Source organism: Carassius carassius, chromosome 43, assembly GCF_963082965.1.
Source record: "Carassius carassius chromosome 43, fCarCar2.1, whole genome shotgun sequence".
Classification (NCBI taxonomy): domain Eukaryota; kingdom Metazoa; phylum Chordata; class Actinopteri; order Cypriniformes; family Cyprinidae; genus Carassius; species Carassius carassius.
Window position 1 is genome coordinate 3,618,508 of NC_081797.1, and position 17,515 is coordinate 3,636,022.

General features: G+C 37.2%; 1 protein-coding gene and 1 long non-coding RNA gene across 2 annotated transcripts in view; both read left to right on the forward strand.

Moving 5' to 3' along the window:
* LOC132124584 (uncharacterized) overlaps positions 1–17,321 on the forward strand; it is a 42,979-nt gene extending 25,658 nt beyond the window's left edge. Inside the window, exon 4 of the long non-coding RNA XR_009426786.1 lies at positions 16,840–17,321. This is a non-coding gene — a long non-coding RNA (uncharacterized LOC132124584). The remainder of the gene's footprint in view (positions 1–16,839) is intronic.
* Positions 15,383–16,416, forward strand: LOC132124750 (C5a anaphylatoxin chemotactic receptor 1). The gene is made up of 2 exons (XM_059535907.1): positions 15,383–16,283; positions 16,406–16,416. The coding sequence occupies exons 1-2, from the start codon at positions 15,383–15,385 to the stop codon at positions 16,414–16,416; spliced, it is 912 nt and encodes a 303-aa protein (XP_059391890.1).
* Positions 17,322–17,515: the final 194 nt, after the last annotated feature.

Below are 17,515 nucleotides of genomic sequence, written 5' to 3' on the forward strand. Positions count from 1 at the left end.
TTTCTGAAGGAGGGACTTCATAGAACAAGGAAGTCATCAGCCTGTTTTTATGAAAACAGCGGTATACAGATAAGTTAATTGTGTGAAAAATACTGTTTTTTTTTACACTGGAAACATGAACACATGTTATATTGCACACTGTAAACACAATCAAAGCTTCAAAAAACCACGAAAAACGGGACCTTTAAGATTTGAGAAACCCTTCAGTGAGCAATTTACCATATAAACAAAAAGTTATTATCGTCTTATGCTCTAATGATCTTGAATCTATGAAGAATCTATGATTCTTATGCTTTAATTAAAGTTTTATTATTAAATCGGTTTAGCTTTAATAATAATAAAATGTTGTTTTGATGTTTTTCTTTTGATCCTGATGCTTTCATATTATTTCATATCTGTCCCGTGAGAGACCTAGTAAGACCAACCTTCATCATCGCGCTCATTTTAAAAGCGTGCACCCATACGCTCTCGTGCACTCGAGTACATGTCACATGGCTATGTCTCAGTTTTTTTCTTGTAACTGTATTTACTGATACTCTCATCACTCATGAATATTTCTGAGAGCAGAGTGGGTCTCGGCACAGTTCTGCCTCTAACTAGTTTGGAGAATGTGCTTTTGTTTCTCTTCAATATAATTCTCGCCACAGTTATTATTTTTATCAACGTCTCCGTGTTCGTGTCAATCGTGATGAACAGATCCCTGCGCAGCGAGAACCGCTTCATGTACATGCTCAGCACGTGTCTCAGTGACATCTGCTCGGGCGTCTCGTATTATTATGCTGGAGTTATGGATGTAGGCGATTTTTATGAATCCCCGACTCGCACTTTCTACATCGTTCCCACTTTTCTGGGTCTGTCCTATATGGCGATTCTAGCCGCGCAAGCGGACCGCTACCACGCGGTCTCCGCGCCTTTCAAATACTCGCAGCGCATGACGCGCAACAAAACCCTGCTGGTGATTCTGGCCTACTGGGTTTATGCTTTTCTCATAGTGGCTGTTCATAATTTGGTTACTTTAGGGGTTGCTAAAAGAGTAACGAGCTTTGGCGCTTTTGTGGCGAACATTTTCACCATCATTATCATGATTGGGTTGAACTTCAGACTCTTCTTCATCGCTAAATTTCAGCTAGAACGCGAACCGCCGAGCGAGGAACGCGACAACAAGCGCGCGTCCATTTATCTCATCATAATAGTAGCCGTGTGTTTCCTGATCGCCTGGTTACCCATTTTTCTTCACATTATTGTGTGTAATTTCGCTTGGTCTACTTGCTATACGTTCAGAAATGAGGGTTCAGACCCCCTGCGCATTTTACCAAGAGTGAATGCAGTTCTGACCCCTTTATTGTATATCAGAGGCTGTTCAGCACTAAGGAGCACACTACTCAATAAAGTCTGGAGACCCACGTGCTGCAGGAGGAAAGGGTAATCTCTCTAACACTCTCCCTGTCTCTCTTGCACACATTGATAAAATATTGATCTTTATATGTAATTAAACTCTAACTCTGATGCATTATTTGTTCTACCCAGTTATGACAGATTGTTATTTTTGAATTCAAAATAAGACTAAAATTATGTCCAGTCTTTTTGATTTAACTAGGTTAAAAAAATGAGTTTATATATCTAGCCTACTCCAATTTTATTATTGTAAATGTATATTGTAGTCGTACATTTATTTGTGTATGGTATTTATATTATTATAATGTAAATTGTTAACATTATTTTATATATTATTTATTAATATTGTTTTACCACTTTTTCTGCCTCCCCATATGCTGGAAAAAAACAGCTACTTGAGTCAGTTATTGGTAGCCTTCTATTATTTTTTGTTGACATGATATTGTAGAAAAATTATGAAAAAATAATACTTTAATAAATGATATTTGACATTAGACATAAATATACAGGTATAAAGAAGTAAAACAAAACAGAACCAGAAAATAAATGTAATAAAGACTTCTCTCTGCTCATGATGATGAACTTGGGACTTGACAACATCTGAAATAACACAACTGAGTTTAGAGTTATAGTCTCTTCAAATTGTTTAAGTAAAAGCATTTTGTTTAAAAGCCAAAAGTATATGAGCCATTCACTATGTACATTTTTTTATTATATTTTTTGGACTGGGGATGTTTATGCATTAATTCAAATAATAATGAAAAAATTAAAACAATATGGATCATTAATTCAATAGAGAAGAGTATAGAAGTATCATATGTTAAGTTGTGTAAGAAGAGAAAAATACATAATTGGGAAAAAACCATACAACCTTAAAGTTTAAATTAATAGACATTTTAAGAAAGAAACGCATATGTGGAAAGTGTTGGATGGTTGAGCTCCAGAAAATGAGGTGACTTTAACTGTTACAGATTTTAACAAAAGAAGGGAATAAACAACCTTTAACACAAAAACCATTTCTGCAAAAACATTATATAATATTTAAAAAGAGGGTTAAAGGAGTACAAAGAGTCATGACTGGTTAGGCAAACAAACAGCTGTCACTGAGGGACACTGAATATCTGCAAAGCTTTTTTCTACTTTTTTCTTTCTCAGTGTGAACCCCCTGTCCATGGAGAAGAATGGAGTTGTCATTTTCAAGATGTGATTTCACAAGCTAAGGCAGTACAGAAAATCATTCAAAAGATCAAGTGCCATTCTTGATGTTTTCTGGATTCTTTAACAACAATACAGTAACATTTATATCACAAGATATTACAGATATTTGTGTGATAGTAAAGATAGGCTGTATCACAGATTGGCCTGGGACATGGGTGGCAGGCCTCCCAGTTTTGGGAAAACTTCAAATTGTCAATATTCTTTGAGATAACTATTTTTATGCCTCTTTCCCCATTAGAGGTTAAAATGAAATATTCTACATGAAATGGAAATAAAAAATAAATTTACATGCATCTTTGAAAGATTGAATTGTTTATTTATGAATTCCATGTTGCATCGTGATACTGTATCTTATTATTTTGACTTTGGTGTCATCTTTAAAGAAAAAATACCCAAAAAAACAATTCAGAAATTTTATGAAGGTCTTTTTTCAGTGTAAGAATTGTTGCATGTTTAATTATCATAAAGGAAAGGTAGACTAGTAACTATTATAATTTCAATAAATTTACGAATGGCTAAGTCAGTTGTTTTTGTCATTCGACTAGATCTTTGTTATGATTCCGTGTAAATATCAACCACTTATAAAAATATCCACTTGTTTTCCCCTATTCCAGTGCGCTTTCCCTTGGGAGCCTCATTAAAAGCTTAATTGCACTTACAGTGGAGTCCTGTGTGGCCATAAAGCTGTTAGGATTGTCAATTGGTGATTAATCATGTCCAAACATGCCACAAAAAGTCTGGATCCTGTCAGAAGCATTATTTACACCAGTTTGTTTTGGCTAATAAATAAACACCTGGGAAGATGACTCTCACGTTTCCCGACCAGGTGCCAAGTGCTGCCAATCACAACACACACTGGCCCAGCTAACCACAGCGCATTTCGTATTTCAGAAGGTGGGCCTTCATTTGATACAGGAACTATTCAAGTAGTTCATGCCAGACTGGGGAGGTGTTGAAATAATGTAAAATATATTAAAAAATAATGTTTTTCAAACAACTTATATGAGAGCCTATTCTAGTACACCCCCAAAACAAAAGATTTTGTAAAAGAGCATAATAGGACCCATTTAAAAGAAGAAGAAGAAAAGCAAACAGGGTATAAACATGGTTTTCAGAGGCCTGCTATACTGAGCGTGCTGAGGGCAGATTTGATGCTGTAGTGGAAACGCACAGTCAGTGCTGTCTGATGTTACGCCTGCCTGTTTGCCCCCTGCTGGCTCTGCTACACAGTGCAGATGTTAATTGGGCAACAGGTGTATTCAATCCTTAAATGTCCCGTTTTTCGTGGTTTTTTGAAGCATTGATTGTGTTTACAGTGTGCAATATAATATGTGTTCATGTTTCGCTTGTTAATATTGTTAATGTTGATCTGAACACATGTGCTGGAGATGTACTTCTAATCACTTTACTGACGAGATGCGCATGAAAATCACGTTCGATTTTTTTGCACAGCCCTAACATCTAGTTACCAAAGCTAAACAGCGTTGCCCTTTGTGTAATAAGTTACAGAAACTGTTAAACGCACCAACTTAAATAATAAAATACACTTACCGGTTGTGGTCCATAAACAATGCCTTCTCCAGACAAAGAAGGAACTGCTCCATCTTTCAGGAATAATCTTTGTGCGAATCCGGCATTAAACTGATTGAGATTGAGGAAGCTGTCCTCAGCAAAATGTGCTGCACATAGTTTTACATGTGGATTATAATTTTCGGGAACCGAGTTAAACATAAATTATAACCATTAATCTCTAAGTACAGCGTCCCTGGGAACCCCAAACAAAGGTGATTGGACTCCGAGATGAAAATAACAGCGTTTCGACCACATGGCGACAAACACAAACGCAGCTCTTCCTATTCTCCGTCGGAGCGCAACAAGACCACGCCGCCTTTTTTGTGTATTCCTGTTGGCGGAGGTAAGTCAAAAAACTATTTTAGTGACGTCATTACTGCAGGAACTAGAGGGATGTAGTCCAAACGGGTCGTTTTTTTGTAGGCTAATTCTGTTAAATAAAATATCTCGCTTGGCATTGAACTTTGAGCTTTAGAATTTTACAGATATTATTTTTACTCCAACAACAACATTACACACTAACTAAAGTTTGAAACATGGGATCACGAAAAACGGGACCTTTAACAAACTCACCAGAGTATAAAGACCAATGACTTTGAATGAGAGGTGGCTCGCTTCACCCTCACTTCGTCATTTGTACATTTCTATTTTCTCATTAATCATCCCTTTGCTATATTTATTTTAAGTGCCAGATATTGTTTATTTAATAACCACACGCGCGTGTCCTATTTTTCCCCTAGATGTTGGTTTCTTTTGATTGTTTAATAATTGTTTGCTTGGTTTGATAATAAATTGCTTCATTGTTAAAGAATTTGTTGTCTGCCTCTTTTATGTTGCGGTCTACAAGCCAGCCGTAACATACACCATAGACTGTATTAAAACATGGACGTAGTGTCCGTGACGTCACCCACAGGTTTCCGAACAGCTCTTTTGAAGCCAAAAGTAGCCGGAGGCCGCTGTCGCCATCTTGGCGGCACATCACCACACGTCACTCCCGGATAATCGAAATAGGCAAAAAGGTGGGAGCTTGGTTGCTGAATCCACGCCCACCTAGCTCTACATGAGAGCAGCGGCAATCCGCCTGGCACTCAAGTGGCCGCGTCATTAATTATGCATAACTTTATGGCTTAATATAATTTAAAAGAATGAGTTATAAAAAAATTCACCCAACCTCACAGTTTTCATGAAGGGCAAATCTAGCTATATAGACCAAAATAATTTTTTGAACCAGGCTGTAAACATTTTTTTTCTGCTGTAAAGTTGGCCATTTTAACATGGGGAGTCTATGGGATTGATAAGGGTATAACTGCAGACCGGAGATCTCCAAATAGAGGCGGGAACTCCAAAATGGGAAGGGAGCTCCAAAATAGGGTGTGGCTTCCTCCCATTGACAGAAAGGCGCATGACACGCATGCATAATTTTCCCCCCAATCCACTTGAGTGCAAACTCTGCCCCACAGCTAATTCCGAACTTTTTATTGGTTGTGTCAGTTAAAGTGTTTCTTAAAATATGCAACAAAAAATGCTAGCCCCTGAACCTACCCCACATCTTACCTTAACCAGTGAAATGTACTGAATGGCAGGATTGGCGCTGAATAGCATGGTAAAGAAAGTTGCAGTTCAGGACATAAACAGTTAATAAGATTATGCGATATGAGACTCACCGGACAATGGCTCCTTTTTAGTTACACCCAGCATCACTACCCCCTCCTAGCATGCGAATTTCATGGAATTTCATGTGAATTTCAACGGATGGCCCCGTTGCTTGGAACAAAGCGCTAGAGTAGAATCTTTCCCCTCCGTTGGGATGGCTCCTGAGTGATTCCCGTTTACATCATGAAGCAGAGGTTCAGACTTGGGTCCAAACACCACTGGCCACAAGCTTTGGGCTCTGCTCTCATGGAGAACATTTATTTATATAGCATCTTTTATTTTAGATGAACTAGAAACACTGTTTAATTTATAAAGTTTTATTTTGAAATGTAAGTCAGTAACAATTGGCTGAAGCCACAGCCAAAGTCTTTGCGAAAGGAAACCCCGCCCCATTTTGAAGGTTCTGCCCACTTTTGGAGTTCACGCCCCATTTTGGAGCTCTCCGGTCTGGATTGGCTAGCGGACCCCCACTTGCTGTTAGCATTACATTGACTCCCATTCATTTTGGCGTCACTTTGACAGGGAATAACTTTAAATATGAGGCGTTTAAAGTCTCCATTTGTCAATTCATTATTTCTAAAGAAACACCAAAATGTATAAAAGGCCCCATTACCTTGTATCTTACGTTGTGGTCCTGTAGAAGCAGTTTTTGTAAAAATAGGCTAACGATTGCATCATAACCAGCAACTCTCTGTCGCACAGTAGAGAAATTACCGTATGGACAGGAGGAGAAGCTCGCAGGCAATCTTTTACTGTCTATGAGGCTATCGGGGGGACGTGGAGGCATAAAGTCAAGGGAGAAGGCCATAGAGAGTCCATAAAAGAAACCGGACAAAATTATTCAACAACGTCAATGTCAATGTCACCTTTATTTATATAGCTCTTTAAACAAAATACATTGCGTCAAAGCAACTGAACAACATTCATTAGGAAAACAGTGTCAATAATGCAAAAATGATAGTTAAAGGCAGTTCATCATTGGATTCAGTTATGTCATCTCTGTTCAGTTAAATAGTGTCTGTGCATTTATTTGCAATCAAGTCAACGATATCGCTGTAGATGAAGTGTCCCCAACTAAGCAAGCCAGAGCCGACAGCGGCAAGGAACCGAAACTCCATCGGTGACAGAATGGAGAAAAAAACCTTGGGAGAAACCAGGCTCAGTTGGGGGGCCAGTTCTCCTCTGACCAGACGAAACCAGTAGTTCAATTCCAGGCTGCAGCAAAGTCAGATTGTGCAGAAGAATCATCTGTTTCCTGTGGTCTTGTCCTGGTGGTCCTCTGAGACAAGGTCTTTACAGGGGATCTGTATCTGGGGCTCTAGTTGTCCTGGTCTCCACTGTCTTTCAGGGATGTAGAGGTCCTTTCTAGGTGCTGATCCACCATCTGGTCTGGATACGTACTGGATCCGGGTGACTGCAGTGACCCTCTGATCTGGACACAGACTGGATCTGGTGGCCACGGTGACCTCGGAACAAGAGAGAAACAGACAAATATTAGCGTAGATGCCATTCTTCTAATGATGTAGCAAGTACATAGGGTGTTATGGGAAGTGTTTCCGGTTCCGGTTTACCTAATTAATGCAGCCTAAAAATCCTTTAACGGATTTGGATAATAAAAGCATATTAGTATGTTATGTGTAAGCCAGGTTAAAGAGATGGGTCTTTAATCTAGATTTAAACTGCAAGAGTGTGTCTGCCTCCCGAACAATGTTAGGTAGGTTATTCCAGAGTTTGGGCGCCAAATAGGAAAAGGATCTGCCGCCTGCAGTTGATTTTGATATTCTAGGTATTATCAAATTGCCTGAGTTTTGAGAACGTAGCGGACGTAGAGGATTATAATGTAAAAGGAGCTCATTCAAATACTGAGGTGCTAAACCATTCAGGGCTTTATAAGTAATAAGCAATATTTTAAAATCTATGCGATGCTTGATAGGGAGCCAGTGCAGTGTTGACAGGACCGTGATAATATGGTCATACTTCCTGGTTCTAGTAAGAACTCTTGCTGCTGCATTTTGGACTAGCTGTAGTTTGTTTACTAAGCGTGCAGAACAACCACCCAATAAAGCATTACAATAATCTAACCTTGAGGTCATAAATGCATGGATTAACATTTCTGCATTTGACATTGAGAGCATAGGCCGTAATTTAGATATATTTTTGAGATGGAAAAATGCAGTTTTACAAATGCTAGAAACGTGGCTTTCTAAGGAAAGATTGCGATCAAATAGCACACCTAGGTTCCTAACTGATGACGAAGAATTGACAGAGCAACCATCAAGTCTTAGACAGTGTTCTAGGTTATTACAAGCAGAGTTTTTAGGTCCTATAATTAACACCTCTGTTTTTTCAGAATTTAGCAGTAAGAAATTACTCGTCATCCAGTTTTTTATATCGACTATGCAATCCATTAGTTTTTCAAATTGGTGTGTTTCACCGGGCTGCGAAGAAATATAGAGCTGAGTATCATCAGCATAACAGTGAAAGCTAACACCATGTTTCCTGATGATATCTCCCAAGGGTAACATATAAAGCGTGAAGAGTAGCGGCCCTAGTACTGAGCCTTAAGGTACTCCATACTGCACTTGTGATCGTCTGCACGATTCAGCCAAAAGCACTGTGAGACCCAGTATTCTAATAGTTGTAGTATAGCGGGCAGGTTTGTGCTCCGAAAAATAAGTAAATGGGCCACATAATGGTTTTTTTTTTGTCAGGATTATTTGTGCTACATTATCCCCCCCTTTCATACAGTCAGCAGCACACACTCATTAGTGCTGCTCTGATATGGTAATCTCAAGTTAACCATGGTTTTGCCACACTAATCAAGAAAAAAAAAATAAAGTTATAGTTTTGTTAAATCTCGAATATTAAGTAATTCAATTATTAAACATGATATTATACTTTTAATGTAACTAAAATAATTAATTTCGTTTATATATTAAATTTAAAATAAATATATATTACATGCAAACAAATTACAATGAGGTGGTTGTTTTGCAACAAGGTGTAGACAGTGTGTTCTGCTCATGACAGATTGATATGCCTAAGAAAATTGGTGGAAAAAAAAGTCAACACACACAAGTGACAGAGAGAGAGATATCAGGGAAAACAAGCAGATTGAAAAGGAAAATGAAAGTGTAGTTCAAAAGAGAATTTTTAATTATTTTGCATGGCCCCGGCATTTATTTTTTGGGTGTATTTTGTTCCCAGTCCAGCCCTGGTCAAAATGGACCAGCTCGGAATCGGCAGACTGCCTCGCGGTGGTGGTCTGGGCCGAGCATGAGGTAAAATCAGACATTATATAAAACTGTCTAAAAAATATGCTTGAAAACTTCTTTGAAAATAAATCTGTGTGGCCACTCAGGTGTACTTAAGGTTCAACTAAAGTATTTGGGTTTATATTTTTTATTCACAAAGCAGCACACTATGATGTGTAAGGATGAAGGAATACAGACAGACAGTAAATAACATGTGCAATTTAAACATTGGATTCATTTTCAGATTTCATGTGCATATACATTTTATTTTTGAGATTTCAGAAAGCAGTTTATAATTTGAGGCAAATGCAGGGTGGTGTTTAAAAGTTGTTGGACGAACAAAAACGTTTTAGAAATAGGGAAAGCGGTTATATATAAAATGATAAAAATATAAAATGATACGATTATCAAACTTTAATTTACACAAACTAATGACAACAACAGTGAATAAAAAAATATATATTATTTTTGGACAACCTATAGCCTACAGAAAAAAAAGTCACACATCAGTATACATACAGAGATGTCATATACACAATGTCATCTTGGTACTTAATAATTTCAACAAGTTACTTCTTATAAGAAGGTAGAATTAAGTAATACATTTGCCTTATTAAATGCTATTTCAAGATACAAACATGTCAAGACAAGTGGGAAAAGGACAGACAGAAAGAAAAAAAATGTTGCTGCACTCTTATATTTTGCTGCAGTGCCTTTAGCTTTGACTATACCATGTGCATTTATTGTGGCAGTTTTTCTAAATCGTATGCAAAAACACAAAATGTGTTTCCAATAAGAGTTAAATTAATATTTGGCAAAGATTTTGTATAATGGGAGAGTCAATATGTACAGCCACTCTGTAAAGTCGACTCCAGCGCATCCAAAAACTTTCAGTGGATCTCAAGACTCTGTGGTGGCCAATTCATGTGTGAAAATGATTCCTCATGTTCCCTGAACAATTCTTTTACAGTTTGGGCCGACTGAATCCTGGCATCATCATCCTAAAATATGGCCATGAAATACATCTTCCAACATGGTTGTTTTAGAAATAAAAAGGTGCACATTGCATCAGGGTTAAAAGAATTGTTGTCAACCATATAACATGCTAGAAAAACATCAATAACTCCAATAATGAAACAATTATTCACTCATAAGCATTTGCTTATTTTAATCCAAATGATAACACTTTTCTTTTGGCCAGTGTATTCTTAAAGTCTCTTTAAAAGTCCTGTCATTTAAAGATTGTCACATCCTGAAGATCCTGCTACATCTTTTCTACAGTCTCCTCCATATTCTGTGGCTTCACTCTGAGAAAAGATAAAAAGCTTTTGCCATAATATGCCAAACATGTGAGTGCAACAGAGAAATATGAAAGGTTAAATCAGGAAGAGAAAATATATGCAAAGAAATGCAACTGAGTTTAACCAGGAAAATAGGGGGAAAAACTGTCTCAGTGAAAGGCCTTTCTGTGTGTTTACATGTTCACTGTGTGTCTGCATGGGTTCCCCCTAAATCCAAAGACATCCAGCATAGGTGAATTTATACTGTAAAATCGCCTACAGGTCTCTCTCTCTGTGTGTGTGTGTGTGATCTGTTCAGGATACCCTGACTGTAGCCCCCCGTGACCCTTTAGAGGATAAAGTAGGTTGGAAAATGGATGCATGGAGAGAAAAAAAGAGGAATTTACTGGGCAAAACCAACAAAGGCCTGCCGTATGTCTCTTGTTGGTAGGTCTGGATTTCATTGACTTACAAAAGTAAAGATTTCAATCTGCAGACCACCACAACATCCCTGGAAATTTCATTACTTTTTAAATGACTTTAATGACTCATTCATCATAACTGGATAAGGATTTAAGGATTTAATCTATCAATATATACAGATATAGTTGTTTACTATAGAAAGAGTTTCCCAAGATTGCATTTATTTTCAGGCTTGTAAATTTATCTTGTTTCAGATTTTCTGTGAGAAAGTGCACTTGTGAGTGTGTGATGGATTTACCCTTTACTCTTGCAGCATGGTATTCTCCAGACTTTAATCATTATGGTGCTCCTGAGTGGAGTACAGCCTCTGATGTACAGTAAAGGTGTGGTGACTGCATTGAGACGCGCCAAAATACGCAGGGGGTCTGTGCCCTCAAAATTGCACACAATAACAGACAGAAAAAGGGGCAACCATGCGATCAGAAAACACACGGCTACTATCAGAGGCGTCGTGCCCATTCGAAGTGAGGGGGCACGTGCCCCCTCAGATTTCTGAACCAAGTGGATTTTAAATGCAGCTTCCAAACGAAAAAAACAATTGCAGAATAATATTTTTTTTATATATTTGATACAATCACAGCGATGTGATTAGATCGTTCAGTGCACAGCATCAGCTGCTAAATTCAAATCTGCGTTCGCTGGCTGGCGCTGAGCCAGAGACAGACGCGTTCGTACAACGCTTCATGATAACCAATCAGAAACTATTCTGTTGCGCTTATGGATGCAATGGCCAATCAGAGACGTCCAAAAGAGTCATCACTGAAACGCAGTGTTTTGTTCACTTGCTCGCTGACTGAATTATTTAGCGAATTCTCTCATCAGAAACAACAAAAAGTGCAGATGTGCGTACGAATGTAAGTAAGATATTCGTTTCATAATGTAAAGTGCTTCAGTGATTTTAATGGGAGTTTTTGAGAGTGCCTGAACTCTGGCTAGACTGAATGAAAAAGTTTTTTGATAATGTAAATGTTCTTTACTCTCTGTAAAATGAAAGTGTTAAAATAAGTATCTTACAATATTATTATTAAAATTTACATTAAATGCAAATTCAGTCATATTAAAAATATTTTATGGCATGATATGACACTTAAGTAAAAAGTCAGGTTTTTATGTGTAGTTAATATATTACACTACATTTCCATATATTGATCAAATAGCAATCTATAAAGGTGCAAAACGCGTTTACCTACACATATTTGAGAAACGAGATATTTCCTGATATATTAAGCATGTTTGGAATTGTTTTGAATAAAAAGGAAAAAAAATAATAAAAAAAATAAGCCTATATCAGTTATACTTATACCACACACACACACACACACACACACACACACACACACACACACACACACACACACATATATACATATATATATATCTTCTTTAAATTGATCAAAAGTGATGATAAAGACATCATTTTACAAGAGATTTCTATTTCAGATAAATGCTGCTCTTCTGAACTGTTTGTTCATCAAAGAAACCTGAAAAAATTCTACTCAGCTGTTTTCAACATTATCATAATAAGAGTTTTTTTTTTTCGTTTTTCTTTTTAGCAGCAAATCAGTATATCAGAATTATTTCTGAAGGATCGTGTTGCTGGAGTAATGATGCAAAAAAAAATTCAGCTTTGAAATCTCAATAAATTACATTTTGAAATATATTCAAATAGAAAACAGCTATTTTAAATAGGCTAGTAAATATATTTCAAAATTTCACTGATTTGCAGTACTTGGATCAAATAAATGTGGCTTGGAGAACAGAAGAGAATTAAAAAACATTAACAAGCTTACTGTTCAAAAACTTTTGACTGGTAGTGGATACTAAAGGCAACTAAATTTTCTCTACTTTCTAGCTTTTATTTTTTTTGGCTTAGAAATCTATAACTGCTGGACAATAACAAATAATAATGATTTGTTTATATACTACAAACACTTGTTATCACATAATAAGGCAGAATAGTTTCTATACTGTAATAAATTTTATGTCAATTAGCACTGCATTGTTCTTACACTTTATTTATCACCTGCTGGAGATCTACGCCCCTGAAAGAGAGCGCAACCCCTGATGATAATACTTTATGAATGAAACCTGATGAGGAGAGCGCGCGAGTGAACGCAGACACGCGTGCAGGGCGTTTAAAAAATTAGGAGGACTGTCTAAGATTCACGTGGCAGGTTCCTGGAAACTGGTTTCAGCCTTTTTTACCCCCAACTAAATGTTTGCGTCATGCATAACCAAGAGTGTATCAAATATTATAATGGCCAATGGTGTGATGTGTTGACAATATATAAAAGGCAATTTATTATATTTTGAAATATAGCCTACAATAAAAAAACGTATAAATAGTACGCCAAATAAAAACGAAAACTCGTGGTATTGATACGCAAAAATTGACTTTGGCGTGTATATGATACGAGTGTGTTTGGCGTATTAAACGCAGTTTTCGCGTGCATATGATACTAAATTTGTTGGCGAGCAATATGATAGCAGGTTTCGTGTACATATGATACGCATCCACACCACAACCTTAAACCTATCCATCACGTAGCATGTAGGCCTACACACCAAAGTTAATTTTTGCGTTTCAATACCACGAGTTAAAATATATATATTTGGCGTACTATAATTCTACGCACTTTCATGTGATCGAGTTAGAATACACATATTTAGCATTTTTCAAATTTCTAAATCAAATGCATTTTGTGGGGGCACAACTGTAGGCTATATGTGTGGCATATTTTTTAGGTATAAAAAAAACTCACAAAGAGGCACATTAAAATTGCTACAGGATTTTTTTTAATGGTTAACGGTAAGTTCCCCTATGGTGAAAAACTGCAGAATGAGAACATGTCATTTATACCGATTTTGGAATATATATATTAGGGCTGGTAAGCGATTAATTTTTTTTTTTATCTAATTAATTACATGATGTGGTGATTAATTAATCTAATTAATCGGACATCAAATTAGGAGAAATTACTCTGAAAAGTAATTTTAAGTCATTGTTGTGCAAAGCATCAACCAGAGAACTATAATAATATATTTTTTTCATTTAATTATTATTACTATGAAAATATGAAATTATTTATTTACTGAAATGATACTCTAAATAATAAACTAAAAGTGCCAGTAGGTGGTGGTAAATGCCTTAATGATTAAGTCATCGAGTCATTTATTCATTGATTTGATTCGATTAAGTGGCTGATTCATTCAGGAGTGAAGTAAATGGATCTTTATGAATGTTTCATGAATCATTAGGCTTGTTAGGCTGATCAGACCGATCAGTTTGTGACATCAAAGAACCGCAAGAGCTTAGAGAGCAGATGACTCCTTGTGCTTTTGAATCGCTCTTGCGGTAGGCTACTTTGATGTCATAGAACGATCGGTCTGTGCAGCGCCACTTCAAATATAACGCGACTATGGCCAATGGTTCAACACGCCAAATGGTTCACCAAATTCATTCATCATGGATTAAGAATTAAATGCCGATGTGGGATGCTAGGGGATGAGCAGTTCTGGGCTGAGGTTCCCAAAAGCTTCGTAAGCCTAAAAGAAGTTCGTAAGAAAGATCGTACGACTGATCTTAATATTACGGTCTTTTTCCCAAAAGCATTGTAACTTAAGTAGCACTTGAAAATCATCGTAGATACTGGTGCTCTGCAGTAATCGTTAAGCACTAAGTGCATCGTAATAAGACAGATTTATGCAGTCACCTGCAGGACAATCAGCAGATTACACCTTTAACTTGATTCAAGTGCAATATGATTATAAGGATTTAATTGTGCTTTATTGTACATACACGAGTTGTTTTCTTTCTTTCTTTTTTTATTAATGTATAAATGAAATAATTCAAAAGAGCATAAAAAATAGAAATACACTCTCAAATTAAATGACTGAATAACAACAACAACAAAAAAAATAATAAAAAATAAAAGAAGCGACTTACAGTGCATTCGGGCTAACATTTTTTAATATATCAAGTATATGATATATTAGCCTTTTGTGTAAAGTATAATATTGTACACTATCATATAATATAATATTGTATTGTATTATAGTTATTATATCCAAGTTGTCTGTCTGAAACGCAGCATTAGGTTAACATCAATAAACGATCGTGTACTACAATTAAGAGCCATTATATAAGGTGACATTTCAGCACTTGACAAACGGACAGCGACTCCTAGTAGCCCTTAAAGTACAACTACGTGCGATGGCTTTACATGCATTGTTGGGAAACGCACGATCGTAAAATTACTCGTAGAAAACGTTCTTAAGCGCTAAGATCAATCGTTATCGGTTTAGTTAGTTATCACATTGCAAAAAATAGATGTAGCCTACAGTGTAGGCCCTAAAGTCTCTGACAACAAAAAAATAAAAATCTCTAGTGCAGACAATTCCCATTTGACTTTAGGCTATGTGAACAATTCGTCAATATCGAATTTCATTCCTATGGGACTGAGCAGCATCTACTTAAACACTCTTTAACTAGCATCAGTGTCCTCTATCTACTAAGGGCGCCTTACAATGCTCACCTTTAACCTAACCGTTCCACTCTCTGTTGACTTTTCGCGTCCTGAAGATTATTTGATATTTATTTTTCATATTCTTTTCGCTACAGGTTCGGCTCTGCTGGCAGGTTCGGTGGTCATCAGCATCATGAGCACCAGAGCCCTGCGCTCCCAAAACCGCTTCATCTTCATGTTAAACACCAGCATCAGTGACACTTTAACCGGCTGCTCTGTCTTCTACCTCGGCCTGTTTGACGTCCAAGAGGGCTATCCGTCACGGAACGGCACATTTTACATTTTACCATCATTGCTAGGAGTGAACGTGTTGACGTTTGTGTTTGCACAGTTTGATAGATACCTGGCTGTGTGTCACCCCTTCTTCTACAAGCTGTACATTACGCGCGGGGTTGTGATTGGCGTCTGCGCGCTCTGCTGGATTTACACATATTCAATTCTATCCGTTCAAAGCGTCGTGCCAGTTGAGTTCGCCGCTAAGATGAACGCTTTTGGGGTCATAGTGCTGCAGGTGATCGTGGCCGTCAAAGTTTTAATGACCATAAAACTGTACATGATCACGAGGCACCAGCTCAGCCGAGAAGCGCCCAGCTGCGACAAAGACAGCAAGAAAGAATCGCTGCGAATTATCGTTGTTGTGGTCATTTGTTTCCTAATCCTGTGGGCTCCGTCTTTTGTGAACATCTCAGTGAAGTATGTGACTAAGAACGGGCTGAGGTTCAAAAATGAAGCCACGAATCTTTTCGCGATCATGGCCCGATTTAACGCGCTCAGCACGCCTGCGCTGTACATCCGGGGCAGTCCAGCGTTACGCGCGGCGGTCTGGAACTCCGTGTGGAGTAAAGTATTCAGAAGAAGAGAAACAAGGTTTCTTTTGGGTCTCACCGTGCCCAAGGGACAAGGTGATGGGGAAAATATGAGGGGAGGATTTTTTTTTTCATTTCTCTAACTAACAACAGAAAAGCATTGAAATATAAATTTTCCTCCTATCTTATTTTTTTTTACCCTCACCTTGTCCCTTTAGGTGTTCTGTAGTATAGCTGTATAAATATAAATTATTCAGATGACAACTGTTTATATTGTAATTTCAACTGCAATGTATTTGTCAGTGTTATATCTGTCAACCTAAAATGCTTGATACATTTTCTACAAGTTAACAAAAATCATATCTAACAAAAAGTAGTTCAGAAGTCAATGTAGACTACATTCAAAGAGGTTACAAAAATCTACTAATAAACTGACCCCATTTTTTTTTTTATTTAACCCCTCCCCCAATTCTAAATCTGTTAAGGATTATTTTCCCAGTGTAGTTTTTTGTGTGAATCAACCACAATTTAAAGCACATAACTTAAAGCACATAACACATTAATCCCTCTGGTAAAGATTTCTTTTGTAATTATAACCTATTAATAAGTTTTGTACTTACCTCACAATGCGTTTGTGTCTCTTTTAAAACAGGGTTGAGTCTGGTCACGTGAAACTCAGGAAGGGAGGAGAGCTCATCCTCAGCATCACGCAGGGCATCAGAGAAACATGAACACCGAAGACTCTGCTGAACTGATCCGAGCCATCACAACAGAGCAGTTAAAAAACAATGACCTTGACAGGCTTGTTGCTAATATGCCAAATTATTTAATTTTTTTCACAATACATTTTCTTATGTTATACGACAGGATTCAGGATTTTTGAAGAATGTCTGAATCAAGTCTATAGGTCTATTTTTTAACGAAGTGACCTATAGGGTTGTTCATCGACTTTATATGACTCGCACTCATCCATACACTTTAAAAAAAAAAAAGGTTCTTTATTGGCAGCAATGGTTCCACAAAGAACCTTCAACATTCATGGAACGTTCTCATTCCAGGTTCTTTAGATTATAAATTCTTTTTCTGAAAGTTTCTTTGGGGAACCAAAACTGGTTCTTCTAAGGCATCATTGTGGAAAAAGTAACGGAGTTGAAAATCTCCAGACTGGCAGAACTTCTACGGAGTGAACTGCTGAGCTAACAACAGTCTCACGAATGCGCAGCTGTACAGAAAAGGATCACACATGATCTATCATTTATCAGTTAATTTTTTCAAATTCAGAAAAAAAGAAATTAGCAAATTAATTATAAATTTAAGATCGTCTTTCC